At 46.1% G+C, this 26,883-nt stretch overlaps 1 protein-coding gene across 1 annotated transcript in view; it reads left to right on the forward strand.

The window, feature by feature from the left end:
- LOC111251359 (uncharacterized) overlaps positions 1–26,883 on the forward strand; it is a 327,630-nt gene that overhangs the window by 278,402 nt on the left and 22,345 nt on the right. The window contains exons 3-5 of the mRNA XM_086991631.1: positions 22,214–22,465; positions 25,536–25,693; positions 25,958–26,239. Of these exons, the coding sequence (XP_086847757.1) occupies positions 22,291–22,465; positions 25,536–25,693; positions 25,958–26,239 (615 nt within the window). The 5' untranslated portion in view covers positions 22,214–22,290. The remainder of the gene's footprint in view (positions 1–22,213; positions 22,466–25,535; positions 25,694–25,957; positions 26,240–26,883) is intronic.

Genomic DNA, 26,883 nt, shown 5'->3' on the forward strand with positions numbered 1-26,883 from the left:
TATCGCAGGGTATGCACTTCTGCCCCTTCTATATGTATAGATATAAAACAGAGCAGGCATCTTGTACTTGCGTTTGCCTTCTAGATACATCTCTGTTTTGAATATGCCGCCGACGAATGTGCTCTTCCACACAGGTATGTCCGAATGAATAGACAATCTCTCCTCACACCGCCCCTGTACAAGCTAGTCGAACAGAACATCTCTCAAAGCCGACTTCGCCCAGCCAACTGGTCTAACTTCTTGTTCGTCCGGGCCTCCAGCAACAGCCACCCAACCACGCTGCCGCCAACAGGCTGGCGTCGGAACTCGAAAAAGCCGTAGAAACTCCAGAAGAGCTTCAAGGTGGACAACGCTGAGGGTGAACAAGCACGTCAGCTGCACATACTAGCGATTGGCTCATTTTCGGCCACAACGAGTGGAGCACCCATGAAGACGCGACAAACGGATAAGCGTTTACTGCCTTTTCACTGGCGGCTGGCCGTGAGCAATAGGACGCTCCACCAACCAGTAGAGATAGCTGGCTGCTGCACCTAAAAAAGTGAAGGCTACCCGCCAATGATACCGGCCTCCAGGCTTGACACCTTTTACGTCTTCAGGAGATTTTCTAGACTATTCGAGTGCACTGCGCCGGAGTACGCCAGAAGGTACTGATTGAATCGAGACGTGATCTTTCAGTTATTGAGTTGTCCGTCTACCTACCCGACAGCTGCTGTTCTGAGCAGCGCTCTACGCCATTTGCCAAAGAGATATTTATAGGATAGGGCCTGAGTCAAGAAGCGAAAACGGAATCAGTACAACCATCGCCTGTTATTATCGGCGGGAGCGGCATAGCCCCCGAGAAGGAGAAAAGATAGAGAGCCGAAGGGGAAGCAGGGGATAGCAACAGGAAGGCCAACTTGCGGGGAAGACCTCTCCGTGGGCACCTTCTCTAGAAGAGAGTCGCGCTTATCTAACTGGAGGCAACTGGAGTCGGTGAGCATAACTTGAGCAGAAAAAAACTAGAAACTGAGGCCTGAACAGATAACTCAGCTACTCCAAGAATAAAAAGAAACACACCCATTTCTCGATCACTTATTTTTGTCTACGCGCGCGCGAAATTTGAAATGACAAAGTCAATACCTGCTTTTGACCTCTAGTTAACTACAAATAAAGAACAACTATATACATTGTATATGTAAATAGGAGCTTTTTCTCGGACTATTTCCTACTTACTGAAGCACGTTGTAGGTATCGTTGGCGACTTGATTTTATTGATGATACAGTTGTTGCCGCAAGGCAAGCCTAATCGAAACGAAGTCAGCATGATTGCTGCCACGGACGAATCTAATCGCTAGATAGCGCCTACACCGATGACACGGACAGATATTATACGATGCAGCAAGACTGTAGTCGAACAGCCCGTCTTCTATTTCACCCTTTTTCCCCAAAGTTTTTCTGCAGTCATCTTTCCATCTTTCAACCTTTATATATACATATATATTTCGTTACAAACGATGCTAGAAAGCAGTAGCAGTAAGTAGAAGCTGCGAACTGGTGTGAGGAGGTGAGCTGAGCTCGAAAATGGACCTAGATACGGGCCGGGCCAACGAACGGGACAGAAGCAAGAAAAGCCGTGTTGGTAAAAATCCGCTAAGCCAAAGAGACCTGTCACCTGCTACCGCGGCCAGTCCTCGAATGAAGACGAGTACGAATATAGAGAGAGACAGGAGATAGGAAGAGAACAGGAGTATAGTTGGTGATCCCGCTTCTCCTTTCTGCCCCTCTATTCCGGCTGCACTCCATGGGCAACGAAGGCGGGAAGGCTTCGAATACCTGCACCCTTTTTCGCCCCCGACTTGCCCTCAGCTGTCCTATTTGTATGGAGATTCATCCAAGCGGCAGCAGCCTTTTTCGGGCGGCTCTTGTGTCGGGAAGGGTCCCGACCAGCCAGCTAGTGACTGGACGGGCGGGCAGGCGTTCGTGGGGCTAGCCGGAGGATGAGAATGTGCCCCAGGGACCTCCTGGCACTCTATTGCCGCAGCTATGAAATGATCTAGCTACCTAGCTGCCTCCAGCCAACAGCTACGCCGCTACCACCGCTACGACTGGCACTGCCACCTCCAGGAGAGACTACGCCGGGCGTCAGTTCGCTTGGAGCTTGCGTTGCCGATACCAGCACAGACATTGCACTCGCCCTGGATACATTGACTGTGTCATTTTCGTTCCGGAAAGGCTGAAAAGCCAGAGGGATAAAAACATCTTAGAAACAGAGGCCGAAGAAGGATGAACGTTACGAATAGACAACGGAGAGACGAAAAAGATGCTGTAGTACAAAGCTCGACGACACAGTGTTGCTACTGCCGCCAGATCTTCTATTGTTACGACTAGTACACGAGATCAGCATATGTGAAGCCTTATTTAGGCGAGGTGATAGGTGGTGATACCGGGAGAGTCTCAGCCGCTTGGGCCTGTGGACCACGTCGATGGGATCGTGTGTGGTCGTGTCAGCCACTCTGCCGCTCCAAGTCATGCCGAACAATAACTGTTAGTAGAATTAGAACAAGATTGGTGCAGCTATGTAGTGATAAACCATCGCAGCTTCGCTACGAGGTAACAGCGTTGAGCCGAGGCGGTGACTCCAGCCTACGAATTCGCTGCTCTACAACCGTACACGGCGCTGACAAATAGCTGAAATGCACACCAATTTTGGTTAACGGTCGTTCCTACCGCAGTTGTTCGCGGCCTGGGAGCACTTTTATTCCAACTCTGAGTTTTATCGGCGGGGGCAAAGAAAGGTGGTAGATTCTGGCGATCTGGCCCCTCAACGATCGTCTGCGATAGTGGTGGCCACTTAGTTCCACAATGGTGGTCACTCGTAATCGGAACGCACCTATATTTCACACAGATGGCAAAAGCCCGTGTTGGCTAAAGGCTCGCCGAAACCTTCACCCGACCTTCCCCCCAGGGAGAAGCCTACAGCCGCTGTGGTGGACCGAGCTGTTACTCGTATGGTGGCACCATCGAGTAGTTGAGCTTGGTCTCTCTTTATAAACGGGTCTGTTCCGAGTTTTGCGCTACTCACACTAAAAAGAGAACAGTGAGGAGTGTCGATGCAATATTATAGTACCACATTAATAATAAGAAGCTAGTTCATGAGTCTTGAATAAGTTCCCCTTTTCGTTCGGAATGGCAGCTATTATATGAACACCTGCCGGCACGTGTGATAATGAATAAGTTGCGGAACTCTATTATACAAGTAACAAATAAATAAGAAAATATATGCATCGGAGACTCTGGCTAATATGGGAAAAAGCGATTTAAAAGAAGATGAATCCATTTTACAACCTGATGGACTAATAGCTTATATATATCTGACTAATGACAACAGTAAAAAAACAAAAATTGTCCATCGCATTTTAGGCTGTTGTAAAAAAGAAAGTTACGTGCCAAACATGGCACGTGCTATGGACGTGAAGTCGTGGAAGAGACATGGAAGTTTTTGTAAATAAGTATTTCGAAAAATGCAACCAAAATGCACAATTTTCAGAAAAGATCGTTTGAAACGGTGGAGCTATTGAATTCTATGGCACAATTGATAGACTATGCTTTTATTGGGCAGAAATGTCGTATAAATCTAACAAGAATTACAGCCATACGGCATTCTAGCCAATAGATTAAATTGATTTTTTTTGATATTCCAATAATGATTTGGGTATACTGCAATGATTTGTTTTACTATGCACCGAAAAGGGAAAATAACAAATTTTGTTTCCAACAGAATAAAGCATCTAGAAACTATCACTGATGCGTAAGACCACATCTCGATGATAATAGAATGCCTTGCTTGGACCTAACGTACTTTTCTTGGGGGGATATCTTAGAAATGAAGTCTACACCAGAAAACCGGGGACACTCCAGACCGTAATTGAGCAAGTGTATGAAAGGTTTTTGAGGTTCGGGGATAATAGTCCACACTTATCATCAGTATATGTACCTATTAATTTTAAACGGTTATGATAGAAGGAAAAGTTATAGATTTTATGTAGATTCGTTCGTAATTTATATATTAACCACATGTAAATAAAACTAAAGTTCCGAACGTTCGAATATTCGCTCACAGCTACAGCACTAGGTTCACTTTTCTGGTAGGCCAAGACTCGAAGACTGACTGAATATGCGAACCCTCAGGTGGTCTCCAGCCCTTCCCCATTCTTCTTTTAGCCCTTCTAAGTCTTCTACACTGCGAAAACGTTGTAGCGGTAATGAGGTCTGTAAAATTACTCATTCCCCGCGTGTTCCGTACGTCAACTAAAAAGAAATACGCAAGAAAGCTACAACGAAGATACCCACTAACGAAGGACGCGAACTTATACCTCTGCTCAAACTTAGTTATTCACAGTCACTACTCAGCAACAGGCGCAGCGGCACGTCACCCGTTTCCCCCTTCTAGCGATGGATACTACTGTTTCTCCAGGCAGACGTTTGAGAAGCTCACGAAGATGAAGCCTGCCTCCTCTTTGTACCTATACATGGCATGAACAAGATGTACTTCTCGGATTATCGACTTTGAGATGCGTCCAAGCACAAATATATTGAAGAATCGGGATATTTGTAAAGAAACGATAGATGCAGCCGATATGGCAAGAGAAGGGGCGTGAATATCAAAATCAAAGGTGACAGACTCAAGCACGTCAAAATAAGGTTTGACACAGTGAGAACAGCGCGTGTGTGCATTAAGAGACTCATGTCCATGGGCGAATTTGCGGATGTCCGCAAAATCTAGCTACCGAGTAGCTTCGCATTTTCGAGTGTCCGCGTTCTTTACGACGGCATTTTCCTTCGTCACGTCATTGAACACGAACAGCATGTATGACCTATGACGACTATGTCCTTGTATTTTAAAGTAGGGCTTATATCGCGACCATTGGTATCGCTTGGCTAAACAAGAGATTTATTCATTATACGTGGTATTATTGTAAAACGGATGTTTAGACTGGGGGCGAGCGGGCAGTAATAGGTGTACCGTATGAAATGGTTTACAAGGTCACTGATAAGGCAAGGACCAGTCGGTGGACCTGCAGACCCAGAGACGACGATATGGGGGGGGGGGGGGGTAGAAAATGGGGTCTATGTCTACGCTCGATCAGCTTCCAGTGAGGCGCATCGAGGATTACGTCTCCGCAACTCGACAAGTTCTCTGCCAATTCCTGCCCGTTGAATCGAGGTAGCTACTAGCCGCTTCAATTACCGATGCTGCCGTTACCGTCAGCGCTGGTGCCAAAGAGCTGCACCGATTCCCTCAAGGCTAGCGCGTCTAGGGTAGAAACGTACCTGTAAAGGGAACTGATGCCAATAAAAGGTGTCATTCAGGCTAAGAAGATTTTACGTGCTGTGCTCACCTAGCGGCTCACGTCTTAGCAAACACATGGACGCATAAGTCACATCTGGCAAGCAGATACAAACATGTATGCACAGCTACTGTACACACCACAGGCATGCCCCTTCTTGCAAAAGGACGGAACACTTCATGTCCGTAACTGAGAGCGTCTTGGCTACTGCATGCAAGACAGATAGTAGTCGCCTAGGTTTGCGACCTACTCGCTTTCGCACTCCATTCCCAATACATAATTTTAGTAGAGTGAACGCGACGCAATGGACAGAGACTAGGCATAGGATGGTTGTCAAGCAGCGGGAATAATATTGAAAGAGCGGGCGGTTGCTTGGACGACTCTCTCAAATTTTTCGGTGTGGTTGGACGAAAGTACAGCCGAACGATTCCTTCTTGGTCGGCCTCAGACGACAACAGTCGATGCCGCATTTCCGGTCGAAATTATCAATTCGAGTTTTGGGAGCTCCTGGGCACTGAGAATAGGGAAGGATGCAGAAGTCGCCAGATGGTCGCGTCGTGGGCTCTCACCACAACGACCACAACCATCGTTATGCGACACCAGTGACGCTCTTGCTGGCTTGACTCGCTAACCCCTTAGAGCTCGCGTTCGGTCCACTGCTTCGCCTATGAATAGCTTGATGCCGTCAAGCCACCGAACAAACTGCCTGGCAGGCCGCGAACTCATTCTGCTGTCGTTACCGGCAGTGGATCCAATGCCTCTGTGGCGGATTGAACTCTCGATCCGTTAAGGACTGAGGGGTACAGATAGAGCAACTGCTGCTGGCTACCGGGCAACAGAAGCCGGATTCGCCAAGGAAGAAAAGCCTGTATCTACAGTAGAATGACTCCGCTCTCGACTTACTACTGCAACTACAGAAACTGTTGCTCGGTTTGTCGTTATGAGTTTGGGGCGGCTTGGCCTGTAGGCGCCTTTTCGTCGCTCGGTCAATCGCCACTCAGTTCTGATGCGCTTTGCTTGTGGCACTACTCAGTCGACGGAGCAGGTCCTTTACTCCCCCTTCGCTCCTTTCAGGAGTCCTGAGCACAACGTTAGCAGCAAGCAAAGGCTTCTACACGAGGTTCGGCTTCAACATGAGCTAGCAACGAATCCGAACCGATCTAAGTAGTAGCAGCTGTTGTCGACGCCTTGACGAGCTTACACGTCGCTTCGAATTTACCGTATGCCTCCTTGTGCCTTTGCTGTTGACGATTACTCAGCGAGTCAGCAGAACGCATAAAAGAATAGTGATCGGTTGATGAGATCTTTCGATGGTTGTGGAAACGCTTGCAGAGCGCGCATGCAAAAGGAAAAAATTATTTAACATTAAGCCCAGGCACAGAAACTTGCCAGACGCGCTAGTTATGGTGGCTTTGTCATTACCGAGTCGGCTCAGCCTTGCATTGCCACAAAAAAGAATGTTTTCTTCTTTACACAAAGCTATCTACTAGGGATCGTTCGGATAGCTGATTGCCGTGGTCGAATACGAAGCGCTTACGATTGGCAGAAGTAGCCGATAGTCACACTGAGTCAGGGTTGGTGTGCCACTATTGGCTTTCACGCGTATTGAAAAATGGTCGCATAATTGGGCTGTAAAAACGGCACTACAGAAATACACAAGGTGATATCGGTACATAATGCGAGATGATAATGATATTGGAGTGTTTGTAATAAAAGAATGACCCGTCCATCAGTGAGCTGAGTAGGACAATACAATTCGAGTAAAAGCCTTTGCAGGACAATTATACACAGCCATATCTGCTATATCCTAGGCTTCGTTCAATTTAAAAATTCATCCTTGCTTTGTGAGTGCCCTTCTACGCCTTCACTATATATTGGTCACGTGATGTTTTTCTTTAGCTAGTATTATTTTCGCTAATTTATTTTTACTGCTACTTTGCTATAGTTGACTGTCTTCTGCTTTATAGTAAAACTATGCTTCGCAGTGGTCGAAGCAACCGATTCAATCGGCTATTATTGAGCCGAAACGACAAACTTCTTGGGTGAGAAGCGTAATAATAGCTGAAGTCGACAAGATATCTTGGTAAGAAGGGGGCGCGGATGCGCAGGCGTACAATGCATTCGCAGCTTCCACTCAGTGTGCTTTACTCTTGTACTAGTGGCTGAGTCGAGTCGTCCAAATTGAGAAGCGAACAAGACGGTAGGTGCTGGCTGGCGGGCGCTCTGTCGGCGTAATGTTCAGGCTCAGTAAGGGACATGGCTAGAGGGTAAATTCGAGACTACAGGACATACAGATAGAAGGAATGAAAAAGGCGAAGCGACAGAATCTGATACGCCCGAGGCGATATACTGCTCGGGCTAGTTCCTTTTCCCCTGGCACGCGACCGTTTCTATGTCCTGTGTTCGTTACGGCTTCGCAGGCAACTTGCTTGCTGGCTGGCCTTCTTGGCTACCTTCATACTAGCTGCCATCATCCTTCGCTGTTGAGGGCCATCTACCGCTGAGCCAACGGCGCTGGCCTCCGTCCTTATAGTGCCCTAACAGTCTGGTCAAAATACCGGGTGACAGTTTCATTTTCAATTTGGTAATCCCTTCCTTATTGGCCTTCGGGCCTGCAGCTCTCGCTGCCTGCGGCCATTTCTCCATTCGCTTAGAGGCAGTAGTACCACCCACAGAAGTAGCAATAGCTGAAGTAGCAGTTGTCGGCACCGTTAACTGCGTGAGGACAGCACGGGGCACGCATCAAGATACATGGCGTACACGACACGGCCACTTCTCCGTTTAACGGGTACTAGTGGTGCCAAAGTTAGCTGGTAATTTGCCTAGCAACTTCGCTGAGAGCTTTACCAAAACCCACAGAAAAAAGGCCAGGGATAGGCAAACGTAGAGTAGGAATCAGAGTTTTGGTACCAGAAGGTGCTCTTGATGCTCCGGTTCGTCGCTCGCCTTAGTCCATTGATATATAGGTACCGCTGGCACGGCTGAACGTGCCAAACACCCACCAGGCTCTTTCTAATTCCTCCAGTCCCTCCTGCTGCCACGGTGGTAGCTTCTGTTAGATGGCATACGACTGCTTCTGATGTAATTGCCCGAGATTCCTGAGGTGCGGCCGGAAACGGGAGCTCGCCTTGTGCTACGGCTTGGATCGTCAGAATTGCCGTGAGGGTGAGGACAACGACGACCGATCCAGAGCCACCTCGCTAGCTATAGCACGCTCCTGGCTGAGCCAACCATGCGCTAGGGTTGTAGCGGTTTCAACTGATTCAACAACATTGGGGTAGGTGGGTAGTTGGACAGATAAAAGAAGCGTCCGAGTAACAACTCAGTGTCGAAGGTCGTCCCGAAGAGTGAAAGCTTGTTTGTAATGGAATCTGTTCAGTGATATCGTTTAGTACGAGAAAAATTTACTAGCCAGAGTCGATCAGTTCGACGGGCTTGTGTGTCTGACTACTCATGCGCTAACACGACAAACTGTTGTGGAAAATATGTTATCATGATACATGCAGGGACAGAAAGTACATGCGTAAGAAAGCACATTAACGGTAGAGGAAAACTGCTGATGGTCATAATGCGACCGAAAATGTAATGTAGATGTTATATGTATGTGAAAATTAAATGTAATTATTACGGGTGGTTGAAGGTTGACCAGATGCGGCAACTTCTAATCATACAAAACTAACCCAAACGACCAAGCAATGTTTTGAGTAAAACACCGATGCATATATTAACAGATCTTTATGTACTGAAATATTGTAATAGCCAGACAATTTTATATTTGTGACGTTTGTGCCTAAATCTAAACACTCGCGAACTAAACACTCGATGAAGTCTTATAAGATGAACGCGTACCTTTGCGTTTACTAAGAGTTGTGCGTTCATCTTAAGAGTTGTATTTCCTTCACACAAGAGAGGATCAAACTAATCATGGATTAAGTACACGGCATCTATGAATAGTGATGAACGAAAAATACCGAGAGCCTTCGTTGTTTATAACTCATATAGGAACGACTAATTAAACGCCCCACGCAACATGTATAGCACAATTTCTCTTCTTATTGAAACTCATTTTCACAATCGGCAACCTCTAACTGGTTTTACATGTAAAAATGACCCTTGGTCCGAAGGTTTCCTGTTTAGCCTTTTAGAATCTGCATTGGTTTGTTTGGCCTAGTATTATCACTGTGCATAAAATAAGAAACGGCAGTAAAAATAGATTTATAATAGGGCTAAGTTTAAGGTTGCAATTTGAAAAGAGGAAGTCTTCACTTAGGTAATTGAAGTTCGGATATGTTTATCTTATCCTTATACTCTCACTGTTGTACTCGTTTTTATTCAGAACATATGTTTCAACGGTTTGACAGTCTACATGTAACAGCATAAACGTAGAAGGTCCATTCAGCCAATGACTCTTCAATAATCGTCGTTAAAACGTCAATAGCTGAATGACTAGCGTTGAGCACCACAGACAACCAACGATCAGCAATAGTTGGACGAATTATAGTAGTTTATTGATAAATGAAATGATATTCAACACATAAAAGAGTACATATGAAAATGTCTGTCTAGAGCCATCATTAACGTTGCAGCTAAGAATAAAACTATCGCACTTTTAGAGAAGAGACTAGCACGATGGGCCGATTAATGGTAGCAGGTAGAGTCCTGTAGGCTGTCGTGTTCATCGTTCTGTACTGCAGTGTCCTTTGCCTGAACGGCCTTCACCAGCCTCGTGTTGTCCTTGAAGCCCGCTACGAAAATCATCAATAAGTTCTCGCATGCTGTCGATATGAGTCGTCTAGTCGATTTGAGAATTTCTACTTTCTAAAGTGAACTATTATTACTCCATTTTGCAAGACGATCTGCCCCCGCCTGATCTGACACTGTGGACTCGATCCTTGTTTGACTCGGGATCTGTTCCGGCTGGTCGCCATCGATTCAGCTCATTCTCTGTTATCGGTCGAGCACTTAGCTATTAGCGAGTAATTTTTTCTATGACCGACGCTAGAATCAATGAATCCATGCTTCTCCTCGATAGGAAACTGCTGTACCAGAGCGTATGTAGAACTTTACTATATATGAATAATTGCAGTTTTTGCCTGACATTTTTTTATTTTCGGAAACAACAAAAAAAACTTTTTTTTTTCATTGCGTCTCGGTTTAGCTTTCTCGTACGAACTCAAAACCTTTAAGAAATAGCTTATCCTCGTACTCAAGACACGATAGTGAAACCTTCACTATTGTACTGTAAAGCCGGCTGAATCCACAGTGTCGCATGATTTTTTTCTTCTTAGTAAACTACGACGATGAATTTTCTAATGAGTGATGACTTAATGCAGTCATAATGTGAACTGTCGTGTGTCTGGCACTGGGTCTATAGACGAAGCCGCTTTGAAGAACTGCAGCATCGCCAGTTCGTGCGGTGTCAAAGATTCTTGTTGCTAGCAGTGACCGCACTCATCCGGCATTGGGTTGGTTAAGATTCTACCAATGGTACACGTACTTGTTCTGTGCATTCAGTATCAATCATTGACTACATGGCGCTCTAAGTACAGCTGCTTCGAGCCTAGATGAAGCGTGCTCACTCCAGAGAGCAATGGGGTAAGTGAATGGTGAGGGACGCTGGGGAGATGCCTACACTTCAGTAAGGCTATGATATGACTCCGTTTGTTTATGTCAGAACGACGGCCAGATCAAACAGTATATTGCTTCTGTTGATAGGAACCGCATAGGACGAATAAGCACTAATCGAACGCTTTCTATGTTGGTCTTGTTGTAAGCAGGCGAGTCGCCGCTCTGTCGTTCAGACTTTTGTCGTTCGCTGTCTCACAGAGACATGGCATCTATTTTTCGCTTGGCTCGAATGCTGCTACTTTGTCTCTCAGTGAGTGCTGGCTCGGTGAACTGCAACAAGAGTGTGATGCCACGGTTGTACTAGTCTATAAGGGTACCATCAGACTGAGCCCGACCAGGCCAAACAACAACGGAGCGATAAGACGAACCACTCAGGATGAGTGTGGTTGATGGGTTACTTGCAATCATGACGACATCCATCGGCAGACGTCATCAAGAAAGGGACGCTCCCTATTTTAAATCAGAAGAACATAACGACAGCAAGTTGATGAAGCGATCGCACCGTTACCGGTTGCTTCGGTGGCTAGCAGCGACACGCAAGAGAATAGGCAATCAATTCGAAAACATTGTCAATGGTACGGAAATGTTATATCGTGTATTGGCCGGGGTCATCTACGATACACTCGTAATCAGATTGGCAGCCTTCTAGCAGAATGCATCGACACGAATCTACCGCAATAGTTAATATTTAGCTTGAGTGTAGTCAGACAGACTACATTCAAGCAGCGACAGTAACAACAACGGCACAGAAGAACTTACTGTAGAAGAATCGACCGGATCCTGTCTCTTTTTCTCTCGATCACGTCCTTGCCCTAAGTTGTCGGCAGCCAACGACAAGGCAGCGGAAAAAAGACGTGAAAAAAGAGCAGAGAGTCCACTGATACTGCTAGCACCCAAGTACTTATGTAGTTTGGTTACGAGTCGATTGGGTTCTAGAGTTCGACACTGCCGATACTACCGCCTATGCTGAGGTTACACTAGGGTCCAGTTGTACGTTCAGTGGGGCCGTTGCTGTGGGCTGTCCGGAAGAAGTTGTTCATCTAAGGAAATGGCAGGGGGTGCTGTTCAGTAAGGCGATGAGGGCCAGTGAACGGCAGGGGTCGGCCGAGCACCCAAGCGAGCGTGCAAGCGATCACTTGTATTCTGCCCTAGTGAAGGCTTGCACTTTCTGATATAGGAGTAAGCATTGTGCTTTCTCACCGGCCGGTCTTCCCTCAGGGAATAAACGTCATTAGGAGCAGTGTTGTGTTACCTCAATTTGCTTGCTATTCTCTGCCATCCCATGGTGGGCCTCATCCGCTACGCAGCTGACAGCCAGCCAGCTGTGTACTAGCCGTGGTAGCGGCAATGCTGGAAGACTGCGCGGTTGAAAAGCATCATTCTCACGTTACGAACCTCACACTACTGCTATTACTAGTACTTGTGTAGTTACTAGGAATAGCATTAGCAGGCATCGTTTATAGCTTCTAACAACTGGCAAGCCTCTGAGCAATGCCTTTATTACATAGACTATGTAGGCCTTCAGTCTCTGGGAGTCAGGCTTCTTAAACTATCATAGAAAACCACCAGCATGATTACGAAGCATCACTACGAAAAGAGGAGCGGTGACTGTTGCTCGATAGCCAATAGTGAGCACTGGAGGTTGAAACCATCGTAAACCCGGGTGCTCAGCCAGATTTCTGGCAACGCAAACTGTCGCGTGAATAAATGGCGCAAACAAACCCTTCTTTACCTACATCTTCCGGCGTACTTTAATATTGAAGAAAAGTGGCTAAAAAGAATCTCGGAATTTATTCCGGCGCTTTGCTTCTCTGTTGCTCATCAGTTTGCCTTTGTCGGCTAGTAGTACTTTCTTATATTTGGATAATATAACAACTCGGATATGAATCGTAGCACTTCCTTCATTTATCAATAGTAATAATTCCGCAACAAGTATTGCTTTACTATACATGGAGACGCTGTGCTTTTAGGAGGTTTCTTCTTCTCGTTGACCGACTGCCGCAGGGTTCTGCCAGCCTGAGGGTATGTCATTCGTCTGTGATAGGTATGTATACTATTGCTCCATGCTTTCGCCTTGAGTCGATTGGTGTATCCTTAAGCCACTTCTTATCTTTCTATTTACCCTTCTTTCATCAGAGGATCTCTCCTCGCTGCTTCCAGTCATACTACAAGCTCCGAGGGTTTCGAAAACGGGCGGTGACCCTCGTTCGAACCAGTGCCGTCTCGCTTGTCTATTTTACTGCTACAATGCCGTCGATGCGGCCCATCTGCCGGAAGTGCACCAGTAGCAGTATCGTCGGCGTCAACAGCGGCTGCTCAGCATACGGCGCCAGTGCCGTGTCAGCCTTCGAAGACGCAGGATACTGCAATACGTGCAAATAGCGTGTCGGACACAACAAGCAACAACGATGCGGCGAATACGGGTGCCGTCTGTGCGGCAGTGAGTGCTATCGGTGACAATCGCCGTCGAAGAAGACAAGCCGTAGCAGTGGAAGTGGCATTGGTGGTGCGTCAACGTTGACATCGGTGTGGCAATAAGCGCCGGGTGGCAATGGTGGGTAACGCATGAGCTAGAAGGGGGGTAGAGAAGCGCTTACATAGCGGAAAACGCAAAGAACAGAAAACGGAAATCGGTGAAGAATCGCGTCCAAGCAAAGCAAAAAAGGCAGCATACGACGCCCTCGATGGATAAGGATGGATAGGAATTGAAAAACTGGGAAGTGAAAATAATTCTAGTAACGGTAAAGAGGCGAAGACGATGATACTGCAATCAAGTGGTGGTTTGAGCTGGATGATGAAGCTCACATTTATGCCCACGGTTCTGCGTAAGGCTCTATGGCGGTAGCAATAATGGCAGCAACAGCATCAGTAGGAACCAAGCGCCACAGCCTAACTCCCAGGGTTGTCGCTGTTGTTCCTGTAGATACTGGACGCCAATCTGCGCGTACCGCCACATGGAATGCGGTTGGAACTGACGGTGACGAGTGATGGTCCTTATGATGCTGCTCCTCGCTGTGAATTCGCGATGCGCCTCTCCATAGCAGACCATACCCTTACACTGTCCATTTAATTCAGCAGCGACCCAGCGAGCCGATCGAGTCTCTCGGACTCATGAAGATAGCAGCGCCGCATCCAATGAATGCTCGGATAAACCGCGATGTCGGCTGCAAGCGTTGTACGAGTAAGCCCGTCCAGCAGTGTACCGGCCTAGCAATGTAATGCAGGTGTGTTGACGCCCGGCTACATTAGTCCCCAATTATGCCAACATCAACCAGGCAGTTGACCGAACGGCCTGCAGCTATTTCCACATCGCCCCTTCGATAGGCCTACTTTGCGGCCATGACAAATTGATGCTGATATGGACCTCCAGCTGCGTTCGTAGCTCCTCACCTCACTGTCACCGCCATCGCGAAAACCCCTTTCCCGAAAGAGGGCCCACGAACGTTAAAGGTGGCAAACCAGCCTTCCTCCATCGTTCTTAAACTTGCTGTAGTTCATCCAGTTCCTCCTGCCTGCCGCTTCTGGTCGTCGTTATAATATCCTGCAAGGACGGCAGTAAGATATCGATACGATGCGAATGTCCGACAGCGAGTGGCAGCGAGTAGGAAGCAACGACCATGGAAGACATATATCGTTATCCAACGACGGCACCTATAAAGAATCCATTCGAGATAGAAGGATACGAGACACGAAGAAACCGAGATGCGGAGAGCAAACGGAAGAGATAGCAGCACCAACCAACGACGTCTGCGCAGGTTTACGAAAGTGTGCTGTAAGAAAGGAGCCTAACAAGCAGAAGGATGTCCGGGGGTAGTGATTTCATTCAGCATCGTCCTTCGTCGTCCTTTTCATTGAATAACGACGATGGACGTAGCTTTTGCCTACTACTGGGATGCTAAGAAAGATGACCTGTACATGTTGTGATAGGATTGACACAGAAAAATAAAGAGGCGGCAATGCCGCCGAAAGCTGTATATCTCATTCAGCCTAAATACGACGCTTACGTACGACGGCAGTCAATTGATAGCCACGGGAAACTGCTGCAGCGTTTCGTTTGCACATTTCTGTCGTGCATAAATGCATTTCTAGCAGTGTTCTGTACGACAACCAAAATGAAGCCGAGGTTAAAGGTGCGCGAATCTCTTAAAGGAAGCTTGAATAAACGGCCCCCCTCTAAAAATATATATATATATATATATATATATATATATATATATATATATATATAATGAACCAGCTTGAAAATAACTAAATAAAACTTCGAGCAATTGCATGCCGCTGCGTGCTAGAAATAGATAGAGCACACACGCCTATCCGCCTTGTCGGGTCGACAAGCACCAGTAGCATGTGCTCTCGTTCCTACTAGCATTGTACACCAGAGCAAGCGATGCGAGGGGCTGGTTTAGGTTCGTAAATTGTAAACAGCTGAGGTATTCACTTGTTGAGAGGTACGATGCTACGGTGCCAGCCCGACCACTGCCAGCAGTAGAAGAGCCCGCAATGGAAAGACCGACGCCAACAACTCGTTACGGCAGCAAGCGGGTACGGTGGAGGTATGGGTGGTGAATAAGCGGATATCCGGAGAAGGCGGACGATTCGAAGCAGGCAAGCCTATTTTTCTGAGGTAGAGAGCAGGACTTCATGGCGCCGTCAGTATCTGTTGTTGTTGCTATAGTTTTTTTCAGACCATCCAGGTCCCGTTTCTGTAATGCTAGGGGTAATGACCTCATTCAACTTCATCCGATACAGTACCGTAACGTGCATCGACTCACCTGTAGTATTCTATCTGTAAAAGCTGCGTGCCTTTTTTCTGTAATGTCTAGGCCCTTCTTCTTTTTTATTTAGTCACGTCTACGGGCGTGACCGAGCTGTAGAAGCAGTTGTTTATTTTCATACTCCATGTAGTGCATCAGCAGTTGTCTTCTGCATCGAAATTGTTTGACTGAGATGTAAACTTTATCAGCGAGCTAGAATAAGTATCACGTAAGAAATCAAGTTTTACCAAGCTCAGATTTGCTAATAGTCACTTCATTTGCGGCACAGCCTTCAGCTGACGTCAATTTTCTATGTGATATGAAAAAAGGCCACTCACTTTGGTATTTTTGTGCGGCATGACCGAGGCTAGCAGTGCTACGACGAAAATAGCCGCCATTTTTGCCCCATTCTTGCTGTTGTCAGCTACGCACGTTTATTTAGGTATATGGGGCTTGATTCGAAGTGTTTCTGTGTATGCGAGAGCGTTTGAGTACGTGAACTCATAGCAGGCAAACACTACGTTACCAAGCGTACGTTAGTGCTCTTGTAACCAAACGCTCCCCAACTTACATGCCCAGACCGTATCTGAGCCCAGCTAAAATAACGACTGGCGCCACAAGACAGCGCCCTGTGCTTCGAAACTGCTAGGTAGATACCGATGTAGTTGAACCAGCATCTTCGTCTTTCTTTGTTGCCTCGCCATGTTTGTCTCGTGCAAAAAGCATGCTGATTAATCAGCCAAGCTACTATCTCAAGCCTAAGCGATGACAGCGCCAGCAGGCACCGAGCAGCATCTGTTGTCTTTAGTTCACACTGCCCTGTGTTTAACAACTGTTTGTATCGGTCTCTTGTTCATGAGTATAGCAAACGTTAGCAAATTAAATACAGTTATTGTTGTTACACAAAGATGCGGACGGACGGATGGAGCATCACGGCGAAGTCCATCTGGGGCACTTCTTGTGTAATTTACACTTGCAACTTTGAAAAAAATGGCAGCCGGTATTGCCCAGTAAACATGGCTGATATCCAGCTTCTAGCGCCTCCCGACCGCACGTTGAATGTTGTCGGATCTTGGGGCGCGTCTGCAAATTTGTGGTAGCGAAGCGTAGAAATACTCAAGTAGCACCTGAAGAGAAGGAACTCAGGCATGACGATGTAAAATAAGGAAAGCAAAAAAAATCGGCGAGAAACAACAAGAACCGCCACAGCGGCGCCAACCGACACTTCGGCGTTCATTTATAAAGCGCACCGCTATCCATCAGTAGCAGTCCCCATGTTTACTACCGGATCGTATCCTGCCGCCATTGACATGAGTTATACCATGCCGTCCTTGAGAGTGACCAACTACCAGTGACCTTTGTGCAAAAAAGGACAAGGCCGGAGAAAGAGGATTCGAGCAAAGCGACTGTCAACCTGACTACAGGCAACTGTGTAGCAACAGGCTAAGAAATGTCCTAAGATGAAATCTTCTTGAAAAAGAGTAAAGAAAAGTAAAGATTCTTATAGCCCGAACGGCCACGGATGCCGTCATGAGAGCTGTACATATACCATGTAATTGAACGAAGACAAAGTAAGCCACGCACGGTACCAAGTCACCGGTGCTACAGATCAAATTTTCATCGTCGCTTTCCAAAATCTAGCTTCAGATTTTTTGTTCGCAGAAACCACCCGACGCAGAGCTTTGTCGGCAGACGAAAGTTGTACTCTAAAAACTCTCTGGCCAGCCATTCTGTAGAAAATGAATAGATCAGAAATAGTAAAGCAATATTGTGGAACATATAAGTGGAATATGAGCGACACTCTCAATGGTGCTTTTCACTACATCGTTGTCCAAAGATCTAACAAGATTCTGACCAGAATTTCTAGCAGGGAAATTAAGCGATAGGTCCCTCTGATGTGCAACCTCAAAAAAGTTGTTTCAGGAATCATTCTAGTATATCAATTCAGATACTAGTGCCGAATGCACTAGTGTCGTACTGTTATATAATTTATCCATTATCATAAAACTATAATCTACCTATACATAGCATCATAAAGCTTAATCCATTTATCATCGTATAGACAACCTCATAATAACGAACCGCACTTTAAACTGTTGCCAAAACCAATCAAATTCAGCTCTTAGAAGTGGCCGTTATTGTCGTCACATAAAAACGTCAAGTGAGGCCGTAATCTTGCTATGCGTGAGCTGAGCTGCTATACGCACTGATGTCAGCAAAATCGTATATGACACATTGATGCCAAAGCAGCCTCAGCAAGTACAGCTAACGTAGATCTACCTTATAAATTTACTATTTACACGCATGTGAGTGCTGACAACTACCCCTGACCCCAACAATCCCCCGCCCATTGAGAAAACCTCCACTACCGCCTAAGACGTGTGACCACACTCTCGTCTAGCAGTGGCCGACGTGTTTCTGCGATTGGTCTCGTTGTTATGTTTGCATTCCGCCTCCATCGGAGTTATTTTCATTCCCGCCCATACTGTGTTGACCCGACAAGTCGTTCCTTCGGGTGGTGCTCTCGGCGGAAAGTCGTCCCTTCGTCGACCACTATTGCAGCGTCTTCACTGTTCGTCATCGCTAATACAGGCAGCGAGAACGACGCAGCCTTTTCCGAACTCCTTTCTGCTTCTATTATCTGCAAGCCCCCGACAAGGCACCCGGCTACACTTTATTTCGTGACGTCTCGACGCTTTTTACCGATAGCGACAACTTATTCATCGACCCCAGTAGAAAATGGGGTTGCAATTGCCGTTGATATATATATACTGAGTGCGATGGTAGTACTATATCAAACAGTGGTCATGCTTTTATCATTGGACTATCATGGGATAAGTCGATCCGCCACTTTTGCTGTCGCAACAGTGCCGGGGGATGTCAGAGATATACATACAAGGGGGAGTGAATTTACAACTTAACAGTTCTGCTTAACTAGCGTACGGGCAAGCAGGCGCTGGACAGCTGCACCACAACATCTTTACCAGTTCTACCTATCCGAGCTGGTGCCCGACGAAACTAACTGGCTTTTTTCCCGTTTTATAATTTGTCTTATCGCGCAGTTGCTACGGCTGCTGCTGCTTTCGTCTGCTGTATAGGTAGGTTGGCGAAAGAACATCGAGCGATCTGGCAAAGTGTTTGTATAAAGTTACGAAGGGCAGCAGAAAAAAAGAGCGAGAGGGAAAAAACTGACTGGTTAAGCAGCAGAAGGAAGGCAGAAGAAAAGCAACCGAATGGGACATCATGGAATGAAACAGACAGAAAACTCTGATGGAGGAGCAAAAGCGAGGAATTGTGTCCGCGCCATCGATATTTTCGATGCAATGAGGCGGGAAGCCTCAAGATAAGGATGATTGGCGATGGGCGGCTGCTGAGCTAGCGCCACCAGCTGATGCGGCCAGCAGGCGGTGTCGAATAGAAGGACCTTTTTGAGCATCAGCTCTACACAGGATACAACCTCAAGCGACACACCGCGTCTGTTCTCGGTCGCCCAACCTCCTGGCTTGGCCGTACTCACAAGCGCTAGAGGCAGCCAACTGGCAAAAGCATCGCAGCACCTACCCACATGCCCCCCAGTCGCTACAGCTTCAAAAGAATATAGATGCGAAATATATACGCCATATTAGAAGCAATGCTAAAAGGAAAGAAACCGGGGGTGTTAGCAGTGAGCCGAGTGGACAAAGTGGACAGGTCCCTTTGAAACGTAGCTAGAAGCAACGGCTGCAGTAGTAGCAGCAGCAGCCTGGCCCGCTTCTCGGTACGCAGGCGTATTGGGGCTGGCTTCGCAAAGCGCAAGCAACAAAAGAGACAAAGTGATCGAAAAGATAAAGAAAAGACGGCAGTTGGAGAGACGGATGTAAGGACGATAGGTTGGTCGAGAACTATCAACGTGGAGAAAAAGCAAACCGGTAGTGAGTCTGCCTTTGAGCCGATGACTGTCATTTTACTGCGTAGAAAGGTCGAACGCGATGGACGGGTTTCGTTAGATTGGGATTTTGGTTGGCCGGCTGACTGCCTGAACAGGGAGGGGACAGCGCAGTTTGTAAAGTCACTCGATCAAGAGACAGACAGATATACGGGGACTGGGGAAAGAAACGAAGGAACCAATGCGAAGGGAAACTGGCAGCGAAAAACAACTGGAGATCGTGCGGGGTCGTGGTCAGAGAGAGCAATTCCGAGCTGAGTTCGGCATTTGGCGGAAGCAGTAACCAGTTTTTTCGTTCTTCGGGGCAGAGGAGACGATTTTTGTTCATTCAACTCCATTAACTATGAAGCTGTTGACTGCGAAATGCACGATATAGGACGCACCGAAATGGGCTGAAGGATACTTTGCTGAAGCCGCTTGTCGAGCAGCCCGAGGGAGCGGCTTAGGACATGATAGGACAAACAGGATAACATTGCATTGAATTTAGGTACATCGCTAGCTGGCTATGTAGTAGTAGTTTACTTCTAGCTCGCAATACTAGGCAGCGGACCCAATCACCATCAAAGCTTTTGACCGACCAGGACGAAGTATTGTCGTGAGATGTCGTGCGGTGAGTTGAGCTTTCACTGAAGCTGACTCCTCCATTCGAACGTCTCCCTGTGCCGCCCCTCGTTCCTGACTGTTCGCCACCATTGGCGCCAGTTACCACTGTCTGTCTGCCTGTTCTGCGCCGTGACAGCGCGCTCTATAACTCAACAGTCTATGAGCTTGTATACCCTAGGAAATGCAACAGCAGCAGCAGCATTAGTAATGATGGTAGAGGTAGCGTTGGTGACGTAAGAGGCAGAGGACAACGCGAGGGATAGCCGAACTATGTGGGACCAAAGGTTTCCGGATCGAATTCTAGACCCATCGGTCTTCTTCTAGGGCTCACTATGCGAACATATTTATCTTACATATTCTTTTTCTCCGGGATGCCTACTGAAGTTATGGCGGCCGCTCTGGCGACGGGACTGCTGGCGACTGCGACTAGCGCTACCATCACCGTCGTTCGATGCTAACTCCCAGCACAACCCTAGCGACTACCCCCAGCGAGCAGCGAATCACCAGCCAAGGAGCCAGGCAGCGTCCAGCTATCGCCCGACAACGGCGACAACGTTAGCAACGCTGCTACTGCTGGCTAACTTCTGGGAATACATTAATTACATTATTATATTATTGCAACCCTGTTGGATGGTCGCCGGCATTCTGCGAGTCGCCGGACTCCCGCGCATCTGAGTACCGTCCAAGTCATAGGTCATGTAAATCGAAAATATTGGCAGATTCCGGGCAGCCATATGGCAGCAGGGGAATGGACCAGCCCACTAGCCTGATCTCTTCGACAATAGGCTCAAGGAGTTAGTTTCTGTCAGGATGGCTAGATGGATCCAGCTAATAGGTAATGCGAACAGCAAGTAAAACAACCAAACGAGCACTATAAAATTGCCAGAGTCTTATGGGAAGCCACGCTACTATTTTAACCTCTAAGGCCAGTAACTGGGCTTCCTGAGCTCAATGAATAAAACTATAGTAAAGTGAATCGTCTAGAATAGACTTCATTTTTCTAGCGAAAGATAAGGGAAATATATGTTACCAGAAAACAAAAAAAAGCAGCAAGCTACAACTATGCACACAAGGGCATGTAGAGGAAATGGAAGGTCTGAGCGCGCCGTACTGTACAGACCATTATAGCATACGATCGAATCATGAAAAGGATCAACTTATAAGGCCAGTCGTGAATGAATCGAATAGAAGTTCGATAAACGTTATCACGTTGCCAAAACGCCATCGTTATTCCATAAAATAGGCCACTTTTACATAAAAGCGTCCTTAATTAAAGTGTCATAGATTAGTAGTCATGTCATTTGTCTTTCCTTTTCGAGCATAAACACGCCGTGTAGCGCGCAGTTACATCTCGACTGCAGTAAACGTAGGAAATATGGCGGATGATGTTCTGTAAGCTAATAGAAGACGCCTTTCCGTCTAGTCAATGCTAGAGGGTTGGAGTCAATAGCGGTATTAATTATAGGAATCAATGCGCGGCCAGCTCAACTCAAAACCCTTTAGAAAACTTTCGAAAGGACTATTTGCTACAGGGGTGGTTCAATTCGACAAATGGGCATTTTCAAATGAAAAAAACAGTTGTTCTGTAACAATACATAGAAAATAGTCAGGACAGGAGAGCATATTTCGATTTACACTTTCGAAACTTAGATAATTTATTGCTGTGCTCTAAAGTTACCACTGCTGGCATAACTCGGAACCATTATGACGCCCCAAGAACCTTGTTGTCCCAGTATGTCCCAATGTGAATTGACCTAGCAAAAATAAACCAAAGAAAAAGAAAGAGAACAATAGGTCAGCGGGTTCATCGTGGCAACAATTCAATGATACAAAATATGATACCAGCTAATATTGGACAAAGTGATCGTATCCATTTCGGTATGTTGTCGAGCAGCTGGCGTAGGTAATGTCTTCGTGATGGCACAACGTTGCGTGTTTGTGTTAATTGTAGATGGTTTTCTTTTGTTTTGATATAGGGTCGGTGGAACAAGGCGGCGGTGGCGGGACTCTAGAATTGACCGGCGGGGCCGTTCCCATAACGGGAGTAGGCAGAATGGCCGAAGCAGCGGATTCACAGACGACGTTGTCGAACGGGAGTTCAGCGATCTCACTCAGCTCACCGTCGCCCATCAAGCACAAGCCGCAGTATAACGCCGACCAAGCCGTTGTGACGTATGAGAGTGAGGGGGCATGCGTCAACTGTTGTATAGTCTTCTTTTACGTTGTCGGTGAGTGACGTGTTAATTATAGATTGCCTTACATAATTATTTTACTGACGTGTAGGTTCTACTTGAAGATGATCCCATATTGCATACTCTCGAAAAAAAACATACATTTATATAATATAAAGCGGGTATATATCTATGTATCTGTTTGTAAGGCATTTCAAAAGCGGCTCAACGAGCTGTATAATCTTCAATTATAGTTCTGTGAACTGCTTGCCCACAGGACATTACGAGTCAACATCTAGCTACCACTAGATGTTATCTACTATTTAATTTTGTAAGGTAAATAACCAATAATTGTCTAAACATGGAGTAGTTTTAAATATAAAATTTGCTTGCTGCGAACGAGGGAATCTCAGCTGTCTAAGTTGGGCTTCGGGGTTCTTCTAAGTGGCTCAGAAACTATGCCACACTCTAACGACTAAATTAAATTCATGTTTCCTAGGATAAGGAGAGGCGTAACAAGGCCTTCCTGGAAGCATGAACTAATGGACCTAAATTGATTCAATCCAATGTGTAGCAAGTTTTTTGTAAAAATTAGACCACTCAAAGCGCTTTTTGGCCGGCGAACCTCTAACCGCTCGTAAAGGCTCCGGCCCAAACCAACTTCATCTGAACGGTGATTTTCATACATTTTATAGCCTTCACTAGAACCTCATAAGACTTAAATGTAATAGTCAACACATATAGTAGTAATGAAAAAGCCTATTATCACTAATACATTATTTCTAATTGATGTAATTTCACAAACGCCGACGTATAGACGACAGCGAGTTCACGCCAAACTTCAGTAGTCTCCTATATCTGATACTGCCATGTAATTAAACTCATCGAGAAAACCAATGAAAATTGTTGCTTACTGTTCACCTCCTTTGCGCGCTCTTTCCATTTACTATTCCTTTTTCATTTCATATACAGACATAAATAAGCTTGTTTAGCCACCGCCTCGACAAACTTCATGAACGTAGTGAGTGGTTGTCCGCGAGCCAAGACACATAGTCTGTGAGCTCTGCCTTCCCCATCAATTCTTGGTTAGATTAAATTAAAACAACCAAGAAACGCGGCTAGATTAGGGCACGAACAGACAGACAACCTGATCCTTCCAACAACGGCAGCGGCAGAATTCAGGATAGAGAGTAGCGAATGGCGGCGGCGGCGGCGGCGGCAGTAGCAGCGAGGGGGAAGGTCGGATTTTGCTAAACGCGGAGGGCTTTTCAGGATCTTCTTCTAAATCCAATTATTCGATCCCTACACCGCATTATCACTCTTGTTTTATCTTCGTATTCTCGTTCCTACTCAATGACTCGTTTATGCTTTCTGTTTTTTCGACAGGAAAAAGGTTGAATCTATGAGGGCAAGCATCTAAAAGGCGGACGCTGCTCCGGGCGATCTGCTTGCATGTGCTAGTAAACTAATGCCAACTTGCTACCGACTCCAATATAAAAATCGTTTGGGAGAAAGCGCTTCTATTGGAGTTTTAATAGCCGCTTTAAGAGGAAACTATGTTGTATGCAGGTCTCATAAACGGCATATTACTAGCATAGCAGTTTTTTTTCCAATACCATATGATCCATAGGAGGACGCAGCATCCAAAGAAGTCGACAGGTCACCTAAGGATCACGAAGCATAACTTATAACGGGTGGTGATCTAATAAAAAGGGCCTGCTCCGTTTCTCGAACCCGAACCATCGGCATATCCGTGCTCACAAACCTCGGGTACTTTAACGTCGCTTGGTCCCTGTCACAGGCCCTCGGGTACAACCGCGGTAACGTTAGCTGCGGACAAACCTGCTAATGCTCCTGGGGCCACTTCATAATTAAACGCAAAGAAGGACTTAAACAGAACCGTTTGATCATTTTCCTGCTTGTGCTTCGTGTCGAGAATACGCTGGAAAAACTAAAGCAAAAGGAACAGCAGCTACTGCTACTGCTAGACTATGAGTCCCTCCCTATTGTTGTGCTCGAACTGTTGTTGTTCGGAAAAGCCTTTAGCGAGAAGCTTGAGATTTCCTCGTTCCATTTCGCGCTCTCCATCGCTTTTCCTTTTTGTTAATCTAATTGCAATAACCAGAGCCGAAGGAAGGAAAATTCAGCTGCGCATATAAAAGTCGAAGAACAACAACAACAAGAAAAATTAAGAGTGAAAAAAAGAAATGAACGAATGGGGCGCCCCGAAGGGTCGTAGTGGAAGAGGCTAGGCCCCCCACTGGGCCAGTTCAAACGCTGCCTGTCTGTACGTCAAATAGCGAGAATTTGAAAGAGACGCTGCCCGGGAAACAATGCGGAATAACTGGATATAAAAAGCACAGCTTCAGTATATGCATGCATGATAAAGGGGAAGGGTGACCGCGTGAGGAAAATGGATAAAAACCGAACAGCCAGATAAGACAGGAGCAGCGCGAGAAAGGGCAGGACAGCATAGGCCTTCATTGCTGCTGGCGTCGTGACGAACTAGCTGTTGTAGCGCTAGTAGTAGCGAATTCTAGAACTTTTGCCTTTTTATGATGTTGCATGTTAATGAATTGACGTTTGACTGAAGGGCAAAGGGGACGGATCATGTTCCAGCTAACGAAACGAATGTATGAAGGCAAAAGTGCCGGTGACTAGCACTTCGTAGCGATTAGATACGGAATGTCGTAGAATACTATGCTTAACTAAGCTTTATCTTTGGCCTTACTATTCAGGTAGGCAAATTACGAAATGATGTGATGAGGTACACATGACTCGTTTAAGTTGGAAGTTAGAAATGAAATGTTACGTGGAAATACTCTGACGCACGAACATAGAAACGTTGTAGTTATATACACATACTCTGAGCTACATACTGCACTCATATTAACCTGCAATCGATTACAGTTGAAGTCTTATAACACTTGATTCATTAGCATATGTGAGTAGTGCCCGACAATGTCGAGCTCATACCACAGGCTCTCACAAATAATGAGATTACTTCACATCTTTTTTTTTTTTTTTTTTTTTTTTTTTTCGCTCGTAAATATGCGATTGTATGAACTTAAAAATTGATCTAACCCGCGTTCTTGGTGGCCACTGACGTTACCACGGTTCCTTTTAGGTATGGTGCTGATTGCGGTGGGAATCGGCGCTACGGCGATGATCACTCAGTATCCAGAGCACGTCCTCTATCTAGCTATGACGGGGGCCAGCGGAATTATTCTTGGACTCATCTTCGTCTCCCTGTCAGCTACGATATGCTCCCCCCGGCGAAGAAGGGTATGCAACCAACTTTCTCATGCTTTCAGTTATTTGATTTTGCTTATGGTATTGAAAATTGCAAATCCCATTATTACTAAATGCCCTGACTAAGGTAATTAGCCGACCTTGTTTTTAGCTCTAACGAATAGCATGATGGGTTTTCGTGACAGATTCAGCGATTATCTCAGCCAAAAAGATGATATTCTAGCATTTATATAGGTATGCGCTATATTACACTGGCTTATCTACGAATATTTCAATATGATTCGTGACGCTTTGCAGGTAGTGGACGCCAAGTCGGACGTGAACGGCAACGCTGGCAACCAACAAAATGGCAAGGCCGGTCCCCGGTTACCCCTAGGCAGTACTCTCGGCGCTCATGGAGGTACCCACGGTTTGCCCTCAACGAACCGATACGAGGTCCGAGCCGGTGGCAGCGCTGACGTCATCGACGACAACCTCGTCCTATCTTCCTCCCCGAAGATGCATCAACAACCATCGTCCGAGACAACAAACACAGCCGCGGCCTATCAGTCGACAAACGATAGCAGGTCGGCGCAGAAGGTACGTCGAGAAAATATCTTTTGGGCAATTTTGTCACAACGCTGGAACAAGTAACGCTAAATGTCACCTTTATTTAATATTTGATCTGAGGTGATAAAAGAATGGTTTATGCCGTGTTATTCGGGGAATCGTCTATGAATGTCCAAGACATCATTTCGTTGCGCAACAGTATGAACAAACAGATTGAAGTTGTCTAAAGAATGATTGCTTAAAGAAAAAGCGGGTATTTTATGTCGAAATACTATTTGTGTGCGGCAGATTGACTCAGATAGTAGACCCCCCGGTAAAGATTATACTAATATTTTTTTGTTCATTGAAAGAAGCATGAATGAGCCATAGTAACAAAAAAAACTGTGAGTCAAGGCCACGCTTAATCCTGAATAGTACTTTCTGCCTATTTCTGTCGTTGATTCGTTGTCTGTTGATCAAGGGCCGTAATCTAACCACGATATTCGCACGGCTCGATCTCTTAATAATTATCGCAGGAACATTTGCTTTTTGGGGCCATATACTTTGTTATGGGTAACATTATAAAAAATATATATATATATAAGCTAGGAGGCAATTGACGGAAAGCTAATTTTTTATTCAGTTGTCGCATCTTCTGTATTTCGGTTATAACTCTGTAACAGGTTTACATATAA

The sequence above is a fragment of the Varroa destructor genome, unplaced genomic scaffold (genome assembly GCF_002443255.2).
Source record: "Varroa destructor unplaced genomic scaffold, Vdes_3.0 BEIS01000005.1, whole genome shotgun sequence".
Taxonomy (NCBI): domain Eukaryota; kingdom Metazoa; phylum Arthropoda; class Arachnida; order Mesostigmata; family Varroidae; genus Varroa; species Varroa destructor.